Source organism: Scomber japonicus, chromosome 9, assembly GCF_027409825.1.
Source record: "Scomber japonicus isolate fScoJap1 chromosome 9, fScoJap1.pri, whole genome shotgun sequence".
In the NCBI taxonomy this organism is placed as follows: domain Eukaryota; kingdom Metazoa; phylum Chordata; class Actinopteri; order Scombriformes; family Scombridae; genus Scomber; species Scomber japonicus.
The window spans coordinates 22,592,238-22,609,397 of NC_070586.1; the positions used below are offsets into that span (position 1 = coordinate 22,592,238).

The 17,160-nt window shown below is 39.4% G+C and overlaps 2 protein-coding genes across 3 annotated transcripts; both read left to right on the forward strand.

Annotated features, from left to right (window-relative positions):
* Window positions 1-146: 146 nt before the first annotated feature.
* Window positions 147-8,134, forward strand: LOC128364526 (acyl-CoA dehydrogenase family member 11-like). The gene is made up of 15 exons (XM_053325072.1): window positions 147-245; window positions 1,300-1,588; window positions 1,780-2,003; window positions 2,100-2,199; window positions 2,892-3,009; window positions 3,170-3,312; window positions 3,642-3,794; window positions 4,683-4,777; window positions 4,874-4,973; window positions 5,057-5,197; window positions 5,965-6,057; window positions 6,794-6,901; window positions 7,008-7,179; window positions 7,266-7,332; window positions 7,432-8,134. Exons 2-15 carry the CDS (start codon window positions 1,310-1,312, stop codon window positions 7,550-7,552), a joined length of 1,914 nt encoding a protein of 637 aa, XP_053181047.1. The 5' UTR covers window positions 147-245; window positions 1,300-1,309; the 3' UTR covers window positions 7,553-8,134.
* A 1,253-nt stretch (window positions 8,135-9,387) lies between these two features.
* On the forward strand, window positions 9,388-17,115 carry slc8b1 (solute carrier family 8 member B1). 2 transcript variants are annotated; one of them, XM_053325727.1, is made up of 15 exons: window positions 9,388-9,752; window positions 10,740-10,892; window positions 11,981-12,033; window positions 12,503-12,560; window positions 12,717-12,822; window positions 12,930-13,097; window positions 14,310-14,423; window positions 14,516-14,590; window positions 14,698-14,828; window positions 14,919-15,060; window positions 15,181-15,302; window positions 15,859-16,012; window positions 16,090-16,170; window positions 16,277-16,341; window positions 16,454-17,115. In XM_053325727.1, the coding sequence occupies exons 1-15, from the start codon at window positions 9,582-9,584 to the stop codon at window positions 16,643-16,645; spliced, it is 1,785 nt and encodes a 594-aa protein (XP_053181702.1). In that variant the 5' UTR covers window positions 9,388-9,581; the 3' UTR covers window positions 16,646-17,115. The 2 variants fall into 2 exon arrangements, with proteins under 2 accessions (XP_053181702.1, XP_053181701.1); XM_053325726.1 differs by having other exon boundaries at window positions 9,389-9,752; window positions 14,513-14,590.
* Window positions 17,116-17,160: the final 45 nt, after the last annotated feature.

The window sequence follows — 17,160 nt, forward strand, 5'->3', positions numbered from 1 at the left end:
TTTTCCAGAATTAGATATTAGATGTAATTTATGTTAATTAATTTAATGTTGTGTACCCATTTGCGTCCACTGCATTGGAGTGAAAAAACAAATTTGCATGCACATTTTTGAGTGAGACCTTCTTTTTACAGTCTATGAGTGAGACAGATGTTTTATAGTAATTTGGGTGACCTGGCCCTTTAAGAAGGGAAAGGACGTCGGTTTTGAAGGCGAGTGTTTGCAGCTGAGAACGCTGGTGGCCTGAGGTAAGACAGCACTAAGTGTCTTTCTCTTCATTAATGAAGCTTTTGAATTTGATTTGGAGAGAACCCAGTGTTGAAACGAGTTCATCATACTAACTGGATAGCAGTAATACCAATAAAACATTTAGTTACTATGGTTATAGCCGGTTGTTTGCTGCAGACTGAAGAATATGCACTGCTTTCTGCAGAAGAAAAGCTAAGCAGTAGCATAATACCGACAACACTTTGCATGCATTAACAAATAGACTGTAATTAAAACGAATGAAATTAAAGTGATGATCAAAATTTGAAGCTATTATTCACTCAGGAATACCAGCTGGGTCAAATGAACTTTGACCCAGTTTTGTGATCAACAGTCAGCGTTAGCTAACATTAACAGTTTAGGTTAGTGTGCTGCTCGTCTCAAGGGTGAGGGTCTTAAGCACAGTCTATGGTCTTAAGTCAGACATTTGAGGAAAACCAGGTGGGAAACGTGAAGGGGTTTAGTTGATCTTGGACTTTTAGCTGCTTAAATAAAAATATAATAAAAAAATGTCCTGATAGCTCTGATGGAGCTCAGGATTCATGCAGTGAAACGCTTATTTATTACAAACAAGTGCACCATACAAACCTGCACTGCTTCCCAAATCACCACACTACACTACTATACTACTTCTATACTACTATACTATACTATTTCTACACTACTATGCTATTCTACTTCTATACTACTATACCATACACTACAGACCCAACAAATATTATTACTAATAATAAGCATAACTGTAATTATCACTTCCTCAGAGCCTGCTATTCACTAATATGATTTAGCAAAAGGAAAATAAGAAGAAAAGGCTGCTTATGCTGACACAGTTCTAAATAACATAATTTACAGGTGATCAGTGACATATAGAATATTTTTTGTTTTGTATTAAACAATATAATACTTTTTATTCTATATAATCCTGTAAATGACTTGAATGAATGAAAGCAATCCCTCTCCCTGCCTGCCTTCACACAGTTGAGCTCATCATCTCACGACACAGTCTTAACCACCTTTTCTCACCTCACACTGCAGGTTTTGGGCCATGTCGGCGTGCACGGCCGTCCTGAAGCGCTGCACCTCTGGAGGCTGTGGCAGGGTGTTGTGCGGTGTTAATCGGACACTCGTCCACATCAGATCGGCCAGTGTATCTGAGCCGGGCACGAGAAGATCTGATGAAGACCCCCTCTGGGAGGCAACAGGCCACCTGCCATTCTCAAAGGCCAGGATAGGATCTTTCTTTCAAGACAGACCTGTGCTAAAGAATCCATTTCTAGAGGACGCCTTGCTTAGAGGTTACCTGAGGAGACACCTGCCTGAGGAGGTGAGAGGGGAGCACTTCAGCTGCTGTTGGAAAATATACCAATGATTAGCTCAGTGCACATAATGCTTAGTACAGATGCTCCATATTACGCAAGATAGAGTGTTACTACTGGAGCCAAACAGCCAGATGGGCTCGATCTTGTCAGGCTGGGTAAGTGGAGGTCTTGATCACATGTTCATGTTTGCTCACAGGCAGCTTTCTCAGACTTGTGTGCATTTGGAGAGCGTGTGGCAAATGAGGTGGACGAGTGGGGCCGAGAGTGTGAGGTTACTCCTCCACGGTTGGTGCACTTTGACCCCTGGGGTCGCAGAGTGGACCACATTGTGACCTCCCCAGCATGGAAACGCATGAAAGACCTTTCAGCACAGGAAGGACTGGTTGCCATTGGCTACGAGAGGCAGTGTGGGGAGTGGAGGTTAGTGGAGTTTCCTCACCTTTTTGGTCATGTTTCAGTTCAATTAACCATTTTTGGTCATTTCTATCAAAAGAAAATATTTGTGTTTTGTTCCAGTCGTGTGTACCAAATGAGCAAATTGTACATCTTCTCTCCGTCCTCTGGTCTCTACACCTGTCCTCTGGCCATGACTGATGGAGCTGCTAAAGTCATCCAGGTGTGTTGAGAAACCAATACTTTTAGCTGTAAACCTTTATACATTTTTTCTGATCTACTGATAGCTCTTCAGCTCTTGGATTGACAATCAGTGATGAGTATTTTAAAAATGATGTAGTAACTGCATTTGCACAGTAACCAGGTTATTGTTGGTTTTCTGCATTAAACTTATTTTTTGAAAGTCATAACATGAAATCCTAGCCTTAATCAAGGTTAATAGAAATCCACTTATTACAGTTAAATTATACTGGAGAAGTGTCCTTTTTTGGCCAAGCATGTTTTTTTGTTTTTTTACAAAAGCATTCATGTGTGACAGAGACAGCAATGTGGCAGCTGTATAGGATGATTTAAGGAAATTATTTAATAGTCTTTTAAAACTTAAATAAATAAGTCTATCCCCCCGGGTTTTCACAGCATGTCAAGCTTAAAGGCTTACCGTAAAGAATATTTCCTCTTAAATGATCTGACCATGAAGAAAGTCTTCAGTCTGCAGTCTCCTGTATCACTGATACATTTAAAGTATGTCAACCTTAGTTAAAATATATGGTATATTGATTAAGGTTGGTGAAAATCAAAGTACTTTCATGTAAACAAAAGGTTTCATGTAAACAAAGGTTTTAAATTAATCAGGTACTTGCAAAACACATAATCTGTTCTTGTTTTAACTTGATTTTACTCTCTGTGTATGTGAAGTCCATAGGTGTTTCATGGCCAGTAGAAGAAGCTTTCAGTCGTTTGACAACCCGTCAGCCAGAACGTTTCTGGACGTCTGGACAGTGGATGACTGAGAGACAGGGAGGATCTGATGTGGGTCAGTGACCATATGAACTCTGAGGGCATACTCACAATAGGCAATCGTACCCGTTTACATGAACTATTGTTGGATTGGTTGTTTTGGATTGTTGGTTTACAGAAGAAAAGCGAGCATTATAATTTTTAACATCATCTCTCCCTGTCATGCATGTTCTCAGCCAGCGGCACAGAGACAGTGGCTGTTCCCCAGACAGATGGTTCATACAAACTTCACGGCTTCAAGTGGTTCACCTCTGCTACAGATGCTGACATGACTCTCACATTGGCCAGAGTACAGGACAGAATGGGAGCAACCACACCGGTATTGCTGTAGACTGCAAACACCTTCATAACATCGATTGTCACTCTCCTTAAAGTGACTCTTACCTTTCTTGCATTTCACACAGCACTTTGAAAAAACTTGAACAGCAACAACCCCTCCTCCCTCCTGTGCCACTCGGACCGAATGATATGATTGAGTTTTCACAGAATATTATGAGAATGGAATAATGAGTTTCTAACATTCTAGAGTGCCATTACCTTATTAATAGCATTTTAACCTAAACAAAAAAATGTGTAAAAATGTAACAAAGGTAAGGGTCACTTTAAATGACTTGCAGAGTGATAAGTGTCCTTGTCTCTGTCCAACAGGGCAGCAGGGGTTTGTCTCTGTTCTATGCAGAGGTGAGTCAAGGTGAGGACGGCCGGCTGAGAGGTATAGAGGTTCAGAGACTGAAGGACAAGCTGGGCACAAGGCAAATGCCGACTGCTGAGTTGCTGCTGGATGGCCTGCCGGCACACAAGGTCAGTTTCACGTCTTGGTTTATTTCAAGTTATTAGAAACTGTTGATGTAGACCTGCTTCTTCTTCTTCTTCCACAACAAAGACAGACTGGGTCAGGCACAACTTACTTGCTTATTTTCAACATTTGTCGCATTGGCAAAAAAAAAAATCTTTCTGACATAATCCTTTCAAGTGGAAAACGTCTCTCCATAACTATTAGCTACATTGTGGAATTGTATTAAATAATAAGAATTAAATGAAAAGAATGTCATGGTTAATTTGTAGTGTAACATTAAGCATAAAACTCCACAGTGCACAGTGGCTCTAGTTTTGAAATTGTGAAGATTTAGGTTAGGTTAGGTAAGTTTTATTTTTCCGATCATTTACAAAATAAATTCACAATAATTCCCATGAATAATTTCTTGAACAGATGTTCATGCAAACAAAACAAAGATAAGAGAAAAAGTGATGAGATATATGACCAAAACAATTAATATATCATCATTCTTTCCTCATCCCTATATGTTTCTCTCACAAATTATTTATTCTCTTTTATTTTTTTTGATCGAAAAGAAGGTGTAGACTGGAGCCTAAGCTTACTTTGTCTACCCTTTTTTAAAAACATGAATTCAGTTTCTTCCAACAAAACTTACGTCAGTAGCAGATGTGGAAATCTTCCTAGATTTTTTTTGTGAACTTTGTGTCAGGCTCTCTTACTTCATGCACGATTACAACAACCTGTTACATTTGGAAGTATAACACCTCATATCATATGACAGAAACAAGACACCTTTGAATACTTCTCTCCTTGTGTTTTAGACATGCAGGGACACGACCAGCTGATTGTTTTGATATCAGATTGACATGTCAAAGTCTTTGACATCTTTATTTCTTCTGTAATATTAACAGCTGTCAGAGGAAGGAAGAGGTGTGGCCTCCATAGCTAACATGCTGACTGTAACCAGGATCCACAACAGTGTGTCTGCAGTAGCAGCCATGAGAAGGCAGGATACTATTCTATACTACTTACACTTCATCCTGAACCTGTTTCCACACATTTGCTCTAAATTGGCTGATTAATAATATGTTTGTGTACACAGGGTGGTTCAGTTAGCTCGTGACTATGCTACTCGCCGCACTGCCTTTGGAAAACTTCTCAAAGACCACCCACTGCACATGCAGACTCTTGCTAGGATGGAGGTAAACTGGCACTGAGTTAACAAACAAACTCTATTCAGTGTTTCCCATCATGCTTTGCTAATGCTTGCTTCTGAAATGGACAGGTGGAGACTCGTGGAGCTTTCCTCCTGTTGATGGATGTGTGTCGTCTGTTGGGCCGAGAGGAAAGCGGCATAGCGACACAGCTTGATACGCACCTCCTCCGTCTGCTCACACCTGTGGTCAAACTCTACACTGGCAAGCAGGTGCACAAATACAGTCTGAGGTCAAATTAGAATTCTGCAGAACTCTAATGTAGACTATCACAGTTATGCAGATGACACACAGATATACCTAGCACTGTCTCCAGATGACTACAGTCCAATACAGTCATTGTGTCACTGTTTAGAGCAAGTAACTAATTGGATGAACCAACATTTCCTTCAATTAAATCAGGACAAAACTGAGGTCATTGTTTTTGGCAATAAAGAGAAGAGGATTGCTGTCAGTAAACATCTGGAGTCACTCTCTCTAAAAACTAGGGACCAAGTCTGAAACCTTGGCGTGCTGATAGACTCAGATCTGACTTTCAGCAGTCATATCAAATCAATCACCAAAACAGCCTTCTATCAGCTTAAGAACATATCCAGAGTGAAGGGTTTTATGTCTCAAACAGACCAGGAGAAGTTGATTCATGCTTTCATCTCAAGTAGACTCGTCTACTGTAACGGTCTTCTGACTAATCATTATTTTATGCTGCAATCTTATATTTAATGCTCTATTCTAGTATTTTATTTCTCTCTTTCTATTTTTTCTGTACTTTGTTTTTATTATTAGTGTGGGGGGATGGGGGGTTAATTGTATGTTTTAATGTTTCTCAAATTGCATGTTTTTCTGTTTTATGTAAAGCACATTGAGTTGCCATTGTGTATGAAATGCGCTATATAAATGAAACTGCCTTGCCTTGCCTTGATAGTAAACCATCCTTTGGCTGTTTGAGTCTCACCCCTTATCTTGTGGCATTTCCTTTCAGGCTGTGGCTGTGGTGTCGGAGGGTTTAGAGAGCTTTGGTGGGCAGGGTTACATCGAGGACACCGGATTGCCTGGACTACTGCGTGATGCGCAGGTGAGGTCACTACTGCTCTACAAAAGCAGACAGCAGTAGCTCTAGAAGAAGTGAAACTGAGAAAAGGTGCAGGCACTGTCTTATCTTGAAAGGCAGCTGGATTCGTGAAGCAAATAGCTTGAAGATGACGGATTTTCATGTGATCATGGTCTTGCAAATCCAGCTGCCCAATTTTATACCTTTTTAGTGTGATTATTTTACCCTAGGACTTGCTGTAGAACCTATAATACATAGGAATACTGCACTGCCTTTAGATAATGCGCAGGGAGGATTTCTGGTCTATTGAACCCTTTTTTTCCCCAAAGAAAATTAAATTTATTTTGATTATTTACAATCTATAGCTCATACGAATTAAATATGTCACTGTTTCTCTGTGTCCATCTGTCCATGTACTATTAATATTATTTTTTTAATTTTGATTTGTAATTTAATTCATTTAAATATGTGATTTGTGTGAATTTAATCATTAAATGTAATAAATTGCAATTACTGCAACTCTGCTCAGCTAGTTAATGTTACCTGTTGCTGGAGAAACTGGCTCTAACTGGATTTTACCACAGGAATGGTAGTTTCCTTGCTTTTGCTGTTTGTTTGGCTGTGTCTCTATTGTGTGGTCACAGAACAAACATCAAAATCAGTCAACATTTTGTTTTTTTAGAGCAGAATACAAAAAAAATCAACTGTATTTTACACTTTTTCTATTTTATCAGTGTACTTGTCTCTTTCTTTCTCTCAGGTGTTGAGTATTTGGGAAGGTACAACAAACGTTCTGTCTCTGGATGTGCTGCGCTGTGTGGCTCGTAGCTCAGGAATGGTTCTTCACGCTTACTTCACCCATGTGAAGGTACAGTGTCAGCCAAAAAGTATCTCGTCAAACTAGTTCAGTTACTATAATGTGTGACTTGAGTTGAACAGGAATGTGATATGCACTTGTTTTCTTCTCCTTGTAGTCCCTGCTTGCAAGTGCCTCAAGTGCTTCTTCACTGGCTCCAGCTGTGAAAGCGGTAGACAGTGCTCTCTCCAAACTGGAGGAGTTTGTTCAAGTAGCAGCTACCAGAGAGCCCAGCTACCTTGAACTAGCAGCCAGAGATCTGTCATACAGCCTGGCTCGCATCTATGTTGGTAGGTAATACACACACACACACACACACACACACACACACACACACACACACATATTAACTGCATTAACCCCTCTTTTTGTGCAGGTGCCCTTCTAATTGATCATGCATGTTGGAAAGAAGCCTCTCCTTCCGACACCTACGCAGCTCTCAGGTAAAAAAAACTAAGTTAACAACAATAAAGTTTTGAACATCGTTGACCCTCTAAGACTAATTGCATCCATCATATATGTTTTTAATTTTCCTCTGTCAGGTGGTGTGAACAGGACTTGTGTCCCGTTTCGACCATGCAGGCAAGAGGCTGCTATAATCCCAACACTCCCCCCCTGGATGCTGCCCTGGTGTACGACCAGCCAGCCCAAGGCAAAAACTGATGCAACTATTGTTTGGTCTGCTATTGCTGTGCCTCACTTTTTTTTATTTTGTAGATGACTGAGATCATATTTTTGTATACAAAATGAAAATACACTTTTAAATAAGTAATTTCTAATATGAAGCATGTATGTGATCTGCTGTATGATATTTCCTAGATGCTTAAAAAGGTTGACGTGTGTAAATAAAACGTCAGGATCACTCTTCCAGCTGACAGACTCTGTAAGCATGGAGAAAGCAAAGATCAACTGACCACATCCTGTATGAACTAGAGTGCAGGTCAGAGCCTGCAAGGAGGGACTGGCTGGATATACACGGTGCCTTCTGGAACTGTTGGAAAAATTATGTGTGGAAAGCTGAACATGCTCCGAAACTAATTAGAAGAATTAGAAATATCTTGTACTGTACCGTGACTAATTAGCTTATATATGTACACTGTATTGTTGTAATTTACACCACCTCAAAACTGAATACCTGAAATGAAAGAAGAGAGGGAAACATCCTAACAATGTTACCATGTGATGCTTTTTTTTGTTGCAAATTATTTTAAATATATAAAGTGTATATATATAAAAGTATATAAATTATTGTCAAATTCATTCAAGCCACGCTAACTTAATACAAGTGGGCATTACTTGAACTTTGTAATACATTACACTTAATGTATCTTAGTATAGTCAACTTCAATAAAGACAGAACTCAATTAGAGTAAGTCACATGAGCACATAAAACTGTGCCAAACAATTACTAACTTATAAATAAACTCAGAAAATGTTATAAAAAGCATAATTTATTTTTAGAAAGACAATTTGTACATAACAGTCAAGTTATCATTACATGTTTACTTGATGCCATAGTGTGTGTGCTTAAGTTACAACAAAGAACTTTAGTGAAGGAGTAGAGGTGGTAGTTATACAATGTTATAGCAGCAGCTGTAGGCCTATTTGAAGCAAGCCAACAACACTTACGTGTGTATTGATTGTCAAGTAACTGGCCAACAACTCCTCTTTTGAATTTGAAGATTTAAATGAGACGAGTAGTGGATGGTCCAGAGCTTTGAAGAAGTCTTCCTGAGGTTCTTACTACCATCTCTGTAGAACTCAGCAAACACCTTAAGAACCAAAAAAACACGGGATGGTACAGCAGCGTTAACCAGCATGATACAATAACTTAACATTCATAAACTACTGCAGCCTGTGACACCTGGCAGCTAGCTCTCATAGCAACATATAAACTCTAACAGAACACAACCAACTCAAATATATATAGACGCACACAGTCACTAAAAGAAATGTCCATTAGACGTTGTGCCGTCATCTGTCTCACTCTGCAGGTACAGGCATTGAGCATGATGCATTCACGTGAAAAAAAGCGTCGGAAATGAGATAATTAAGCGAATGGCGTACAGGGGCACAGCCTTTTTAATGGGGTTACTTAAAAGTTTGAGAAGATCAACCAAGTCAGAGATGAACAACCAATTAGACACCAACAGACGTTGTCCTATTGGATTGGTTCCATAATCAAGTAGAATTTCTCATCGGAAATTCCTTTTGGAATCCTACAGGACTTTTTGATTAGGGTCTCCCGTTTTTGTGTTTTGTTGTTTTCACTAATAGAATACAAGTTTAAACAACATTAAAGCTTTTAATACGATGTGTAATAGTGTAGGTGGTACGAAAACGGAGAATCCACAGCTAAATAGAAGTCTTATGTTGTCTAGTAGAAACTGACTTCAGTAATGTGATTTACGAGGAGTATTTGAAGGCGACACACGTCCGTATGAAAAAGAGTAGGTGGAGTTTGAGACGGCGTACAAACTGTACTCGGAGATTGAAGGCGGGCAAACATTAACTTAAAGGGACTGGAAGAAACAACCCACATATGTTAAAGTGAAGCCACAGCCACAACAACAGCGATGTGTATTTCGGATATTTATTTGGCAACTGTTTTCGGTTAAATCTGAGCTGAAAGGTCCGGATAAAAGGGTTAGGCTAACCACAGGATGGACACAGCTCCAGGCTAAAGTGAATCATGTCTTCAGCTATTTTCCTGTCAGTGCTGCTGGTGTTTTCGTGTCACCAGCAGCAGGTCACCTCGGACACCCGTGTACACTGGAGTCGAACTGGTGTCGCAATAGCCCGGGGGTCCTCAAACGCCGCACGGGTCATGATGTCTCCAAACAACAACAACAACAACGATGAGGTCTGTGTGAAAGCTGAGAAAATAACGTGAACAGTCAGTGGATAATATCTGTGGGTGGGTTGATCTGAACCTGGCAGTTTGTCTGCATGTTTTTGAAGCTGTCACGTGAGCGAGATTTAGGTGTGTGGTGTGCAAACCTCCCATATCAAGGCCCTTTAGATATTAGTGTATACATATGTCTGTACTGAGAAAGACAAAGTGTGCTTTCTCATATGTCATGTCTCTTGTTACTGAAGATGATAAAACTGGACTGTGATCTATTATTCACTGATTCAAATTATGTCCTATATTGTCTATAAAAATAAAGATTAACCAACCAAAGCTTCCCTGATAATCTCAAATCTCAAATCTAATCATCAAACCATGGATCAGTTATCAAAACAGTTGCAGATTTCCTCCCATTTGCTTTACAGTTGACATCATGGTAGCTGTCTTTTCAGTATCACTGGGTGTATCAGGGCAGAGATTGTAGACACTACTGCAAATCCATGAGCTGGACTGCTTTATGGCAATACTGGATTTTTACGAGGTAGCTTTATTTGTTTCGTTTTTCATTTACTGTCACAGTGGAGAAAATAAGAGCCATTCCAGTCTGGTTAACCTATCCATAAACTATTTCTCAGCTGACTTACTGTATCATGATAATAATTATATATGCAGTATTTTATCTTTAATTAGATTCCCACAAACTCACTGACACAGTAAATTATAACAAAGCTGTTTTCTGCTAACCTACTGGATACTGAAACACAAACAACTGGATACATTTCCAGCAATGTCTTAAAACTTCTGACTCAGTCGGTTCATTCATGAAGCTTTACCAAGAGAACGTTTTGTATGTTTTGATAAACCACTACAATAAATCAGAGATGATCAACATGTTATTGATTGAACTGTGTCAGCAATTAATGCCCATAGCTACACGTTGACACTTGTGGAAAAACAATCAGGGAACTGATATCTTTCTGTCTGTTTTTGTGTGTCCAGTGTGACCATGTGATGAATCTCAATGCTACAGACCGTTGTGCGTTTGTGAAGAACACAACAGACTGTTCGATGGAGGATGGCTTCATCAACTACCTTCAATTAGCCTTCTGTCTGCTTCCTCCCAACCTCACACCTCTCACCATCACTCTCTGTGTAAGACCTGTGTGTGTGTGTGTGTGTTGTCGTCATGAAGCAGGATGAAACTCTGCAGCTCAGCAGCAACTGATATTATGAGGAAGTTGACCTTGCTTTGGGAGAATTTGAAATGATCAAATGTCTGTTTTACTGGACTCAGGCTTTTCACACTTTGCTAAATAATGACTTTTCAGGACAAATGTATGAAGTTGACTCATAACCAGTACTGGGGAGTGACCATTACATGTTGTGACAGGGTTACGCAGTTTAATTACAAAATAAAGGTAACTGTGATCCGTTGCAGTTACTGAGAGGAAATGTGTAATTAAATTACAGTTACTTCTGAGAATGTTGTTGAGGAGGTTACATCTGAAGTCACACCTTTAAGATATGGCTCAGGAGAAGGCCCCCCCCCCCTCATTTCTGAATATTTAACATGTTACTGAATACATTTATTTCTGTTTATAATTCTTGATTAACAATATTTTGTAAATAAATCATGACGTAAGCTTAACTGGCACAAACAGTACCAATTAAACCCATGTCACTTTTGACTTTTTTCATAAATTATCTTTATTTTATATTCCAAAATCTACATGAACTAGTGACTACATTTTCAAATGAGAGAGAAATCTTTCTTTATAAGAAATGATCTCCCTTATAAATCATGTCAGTATCCACGAAAAACACCTGAACTGGTAGTAAGAACTGAATTACATTACTTTGATTACATAATTGAAATAGTTACATTACTTATTACATTTTAAATAGAGTAACTAGTAATCAACAACCTTTTTCATTTCCAAAGTAACCTTCCCTCACACTGCTCATACATAACCAATCAAACTGGACTGAATATAGCTTGAAAGGACATTGTTAGTGGGTGAAAAAGTATGATTGTGCAGACAAATCACCTAAAGAAAATCTCTCTGTGTAGTAAATAAATGATATGCATTACAGATTAGGAACAATAATGCAGGCGTAGACAACTTCATTCTCTTTTTAAGAGCAGTTGTCTGAGCGCAACAGACTCAAGCCACACTTCTTTGAATGCAAGTTGTGAAAACGACAGAGTTTGACCTTCATTTCCTTCTGCTTATCCACAGGTTATATGGCTGCTCTTTTTGTTTGTCATTCTTGGACTCACTGCATCAAAGTTGTAAGTCTCTCACTCTCATATGTTACCAGTGTCAAAATGTGTCCTGTAAACTTCCCTTCATGTGTGTCAGGGCAGTACCTAACAACTTAGCATAAATCATTGATTATTGTCAGCTACAGCAGATTAAATGCTGCATTCAAAGACCCACTTGTGCACAGTCTCCATTCGGGTCATTTAAGCAGTCACATGCAGGATAGTCACATGATTGTGCAGTTTAAAAAATCTTTTATCATTGTTTCAGTTAAATTGTACAATTATGAGATTTCCTCAAAGGAAGTACATTTTGTTCTGCTTTTTCTGCTTTCACACTTGCTCAGTCAGCGCTAGAGCGGCTGAACAGTAGAGAAGCTGATGTTTAAAAATAAAAAGTCTATTGAGAACATTTCATGGAAATTATGAGATGCTTTTCATCACTTGCTGCATTTCTCATAAGGTTTCACGCTTATGTTTTTTTCATGTTTCTCCTCAGTTTCTGTCCCAACTTGTCAGCCATCTCTACCAGTCTGCACCTCACACACAACGTGGCTGTATCCTTTCATCATCAACCACTGCACGACTGTCAGAAGTTCTTCATTTGCTATGATTTCCTTAAATCTGAGCAGTGAGAACAAAGCTTTCTTTCTCAGTTTTTTTTTTTTTTTTTTTTGCTAAATGTTTTTTCCTTGACTCCTGTTTGTGTTGAGGGTGTGACATTTCTGGCTCTTGGTAATGGAGCTCCTGACATCTTTAGCGCCATGGCTGCTTTCTCCCACCCACACACAGCCGGGCTCGCTGTCGGGGCCTTGTTTGGTAAGGACTTGTACATACACACACACACAAACACACACATCACGATGGATTTGAAAAGTATTTCAATACAAAAACATGTGGATGATCTCTCTCTATGGCTTCCACAGGAGCTGGTATTTTTGTTACCACAGTTGTTGCTGGCGGTGTGGCGCTAGTCAAGCCTTTCGCTGTGGCCTCCCGACCGTTTCTGCGTGATCTGATTTTCTACATGGTGGCAGTGTATTGGACTTTCATCATCTTGTACAGAGGAACTACAACACTGGCAGAAACACTAGGTACACACACAGACATATTAAATCATGGTCACTTTTGGGGAAATTACATAGACTTACATTAATTTCCTGGAGACTTACCCTAACCATAACCCACTGACCCAGCTTTTTCCCAAATTGGGGACATGGCTTTTGTCCCTAGTTGAACAACCCATTCCCAGTCAACTGGTCCTAAGTCTAAAATTTGTCCCCAAAAGTAACCTATTACAGGCCACATGCACACACTCACAGACAGGGTGGGTGTATGTTTTGTCTGTTTGATCAGATAGTAGTGGCATTTTGGTGCTTTTATGGAAGAACTTTTTATACTGCAAATGAAGTATTTTTATTAAATATTGACAAAAGTAAATTTTCATTTTTACAATAGATTTGAAGTTTTAGTGTTTGTAAGTGGTAGTATACCACAGAGAGAAAATATTGACACACACTGACTATTTTGCAGCTTAATCAATAAGTGTGCTCCAGCCTTTTCTCTCTTACATTTGCTGTAGACTTTACAGAATGATATTTTTAAACATTTTTCACTAGTTTGATCATTTGTCTGTTATCTGTCTACAAATTTCAATTAGATTTGATGTCAATTTTGTCCATGAGCAAAGGTACAAGTCATGTTAGTTTTTGGCGCAGATCCAGAAATTTTATTAAGGATTTCCTAACATTTCAAAATAGGATTTAAAAAACAAAACATTTCTCTTGTGTTTTCATTCTGCATGAGAATTTCTGCACCTATCAAATTTTGTTTAATGTGTGAATTATAATACGAAGTTTATTAAAATGATTCTGAACAGGATTCTCTATGGTTCACACACAGATTGTCATGTCATGTCATGTCGTGCTTTGTTGCTCTGGTGGAGAAACTTTTAGTCTCAGGCTGCGGTCTCAGCTGTTTTGTGACCAAAACAATTCACAGGAAGCTATCTGTAGTTTTCCATGAATCATTGAAAGTGTGGGTTGCAAATTGGGGACAGAGGTCACTTTTGTGCATGACATTAGAAAACTATAAAAGAAAACAGGCTGCTGACATTTATATGTGTACTGCTCATCATCGTAATTGTACCCTGCCCATTTCAGGCATTTCCTACACAAAGTAGACAGCAGGCACTCAGATATTTATGTACATTTTGTGGTTTCATAGCCTATATCAAGATTCAGGAACAATTATGTGTGAAATACATACATACAGTTTCATGTCGTTGCCTGGTTTCCTTTTTCTAGGGTATCTGGGCCTCTATGTGGTGTATGTGTTGACTGTAATCATCAGTGCGTACATCTACAACCGGCAGAAACATGCAATGAACGGAAGTGTCGGAAATGTTGCACATATTCCAGGTTAGATACACACATACATATATACACACACACAAACCAACAAAATATGTTTTCACTATCACTAATGATGCTTTTTTTCCACTTTGTAGCAGAGTTTCACTCGTCTGACTCATCTGATGATGATGATGTTCCCTGCTTAGGTGCTGGGTCAGTCCAACAGGAGTATGGTAGGAATGCAGCACCCTTCTATAATTCACAATATAAGTTCATTTACACCAGGATTTTTCTGCATAATCAGCAGCATAACAGGCATGTGGGTGTGTGTGTGTTCCAGAGTCAGAGTACAGACCTCTTCTGCCTTACTCTGAGAGCACGAGTCATATCCTGCTGAACTCTCTCAATCCATTGGACAACAGGAAGTGGAGGAGGAAATCATGGAGCTGGAGGGTCCTCAAAGTCCTCAAGGTATGTGTGTGATGGTAGACAGGTACGGTGAACAGTAAAATGCATTTAAAACTGTTCTTAGTGTAAATTATTTTGTCTTCCACTGATCAGACACCCGTCGAGATCCTGCTGCTGCTCTGTATCCCCGTGGTTGATCCTGATAAAGAAGACAAGAACTGGAGACGTCCACTAAATTGTCTTCAGCTCATCACAGCTCCACTGGTGTGTGTGCTCTTCTTCCAGTCTGGAATATGTAAGTTCATAACCTTACATGATAACAGCAGCATGACATACTTTGGGAGCCACAGAAAGGACAACTAATACAGGTGATTTTTTGTAAAATCTCCACCTGCTTTTGCTGCTTTTCCTCCAGATGGAAATTATATGATCCAAGGACAGTTTCCCGTCTGGCTGCTGACTTTTCTCCTGGGACTTTTCCTGTCTGCCATCGTCTTCTGCACCACTACCAATGACTGTCCTCCCAAATATCACCCAGTAAGTAGCTTTAGAGGTTAAGAAGTGGTGTCCCAAAATAGACAGGATATGCAGCCCTTTTTGTTGCGAGGTAAAGAGCCACCTTCAGGCCTTGTTCAGTATAACATCAACACATCTGAATGTAATCATGTATAATTTTAAAACCACTATTTAAAATCATTAATTCAGCTATTTTATTACCAGAATGTACACCCAGTGAGCACTTTATTAGGAACACCTGTGCAATCTAATGTAATCCAATACAGCAGCTCTGCCATAAATTCTTTCACAAAGCTCATACATTTTCAGTTTTTTGTTTTTTCAGCATTGTCAGAAAGGTGATAAATCTACTTTTTTTTGTAGCTCATGTATGTTAATGGGGTGGACAAATATAAGGAACACTTTCCAGTACACCACCACCACCACCTACAATGACCACAATAATAAAGTAGAAGTTGTTGTAGAGCTGCATTAGATTGCAAAGTTGTTCCTAATAAAGTGGTCGGGATGTGTAAACATGTGATGTTTTTTCCCCATGTGTACATGTATTTCTAAGTTTGTCCTTTTTCCACTCAAGCTATTTGCTCTTTTGGGCTTCGTGGTGAGTGCTGTGTTGATCAGTGCTACAGCATCTGAAGTGGTCAGTGTTCTGCACATGCTCGGTGTGGTGCTGCATCTCAGCAACACTGTGCTGGGGCTGACTCTGTTAGCCTGGGGCAACAGCATAGGAGGTAACATTTCTAAAGTGAAATCTTTCTTTATACACTTGAAATTTCTGTAAAATCTGTAACACATGATCTCTTTTCAGACTGTTTTGCTGACATCACCATTGCACGGCAGGGTTACCCACGGATGGCCATATCTGCCTGCTTTGGAGGCATCATTTTCAGTATCCTTATTTTCATCACTCTGTGTTTTTGTCTAAAATATATGTACCTTATGGACATTAAAAACAATGACTGTTTATGTGTGCACCTTAACCATATTTCCATCAGACATGCTGTTTGGAGTGGGTTTGGGATGTCTGTTGCAGATGATTAAAACAAAATCTGACGTGGAGGTACTCTTCTCACATACACAGAAAATCATGAGTTTGTGCAGACAGACACACAACCTGAAACTGTTTTGGAATCCGTGAACATGACACATCTTTGTCTCTTTCTCCTCCTCAGTTTGAACCAGAGGGACTGCTAACATGGGTTCTTGCAGGATCTCTGGGTTTGTCTTTGGTTCTATCCTTTGTCATTGTTCCTTTGTGCCGGTTCCACTTGGATCGGAACTACGGGATCTTTCTCCTCATCTTTTATGTCATCTTCCTCGTCGTTGCAATGCTCACAGAGTTTGGCATAATCCACTTTGTGTGACATGACACTGACGGACATCCTGCCATATATGAAGAATGGCACACTGGAAGAAAAACTGCACTGTGCGCAGATGAATAATATCATCTGCACATCAAGTTAATGCACTATTTCTAAAAGAATCACCAGTATACAACACTCTGAGCCAAAGCCATGCTGTGGTTGGTTCATTAAACCAAACAGGGAAATGAATGCCAAACTAGAGTTTGCTGCTCAGGAAGAGCTGAAACTAATGTGCCTTGAGTTAGTCACTTGTTTGTGCTGACTGGAGCTGTGCTTGTACATTTTAAATCCTGAGGGAGTGTAAAAGAAATCTGTAGAGTTAGGCATTTGTACTTGGAAACATTATGAAAAAATGATATGTACTGTAAATCAAAAGTTACGTTAAAATGACCTTGTACAAGGCTGCTTTTGGGGAAATAAATGTTTGTTTGGTGTTTGTTTTTACAGGTCCAAGACAACCTTGTTCCATCCATGTGTGTTCTAGTCTTTCCTCTCTTTGTTTAATGATACATTAT

Bases quoted from the DNA above. Each gene is read 5' to 3' on its own strand.
- LOC128364526 (XM_053325072.1), top strand. From the start codon at position 1,310: ATGTCGGCGTGCACGGCCGTCCTGAAGCGCTGCACCTCTGGAGGCTGT. The intron at 4,778-4,873 runs GCAGGATACTAT...TTGTGTACACAG, and splicing joins GCAGTAGCAGCCATGAGAAG to GGTGGTTCAGTTAGCTCGTG. The intron at 7,333-7,431 runs GTAAAAAAAACT...TTCCTCTGTCAG, and splicing joins GACACCTACGCAGCTCTCAG to GTGGTGTGAACAGGACTTGT.
- slc8b1 (XM_053325726.1), top strand. From the start codon at position 9,582: ATGTCTTCAGCTATTTTCCTGTCAGTGCTGCTGGTGTTTTCGTGTCAC. The intron at 12,034-12,502 runs GTAAGTCTCTCA...GTTTCTCCTCAG, and splicing joins GGACTCACTGCATCAAAGTT to TTTCTGTCCCAACTTGTCAG. The intron at 15,061-15,180 runs GTAAGTTCATAA...CTTTTCCTCCAG, and splicing joins CTTCTTCCAGTCTGGAATAT to ATGGAAATTATATGATCCAA.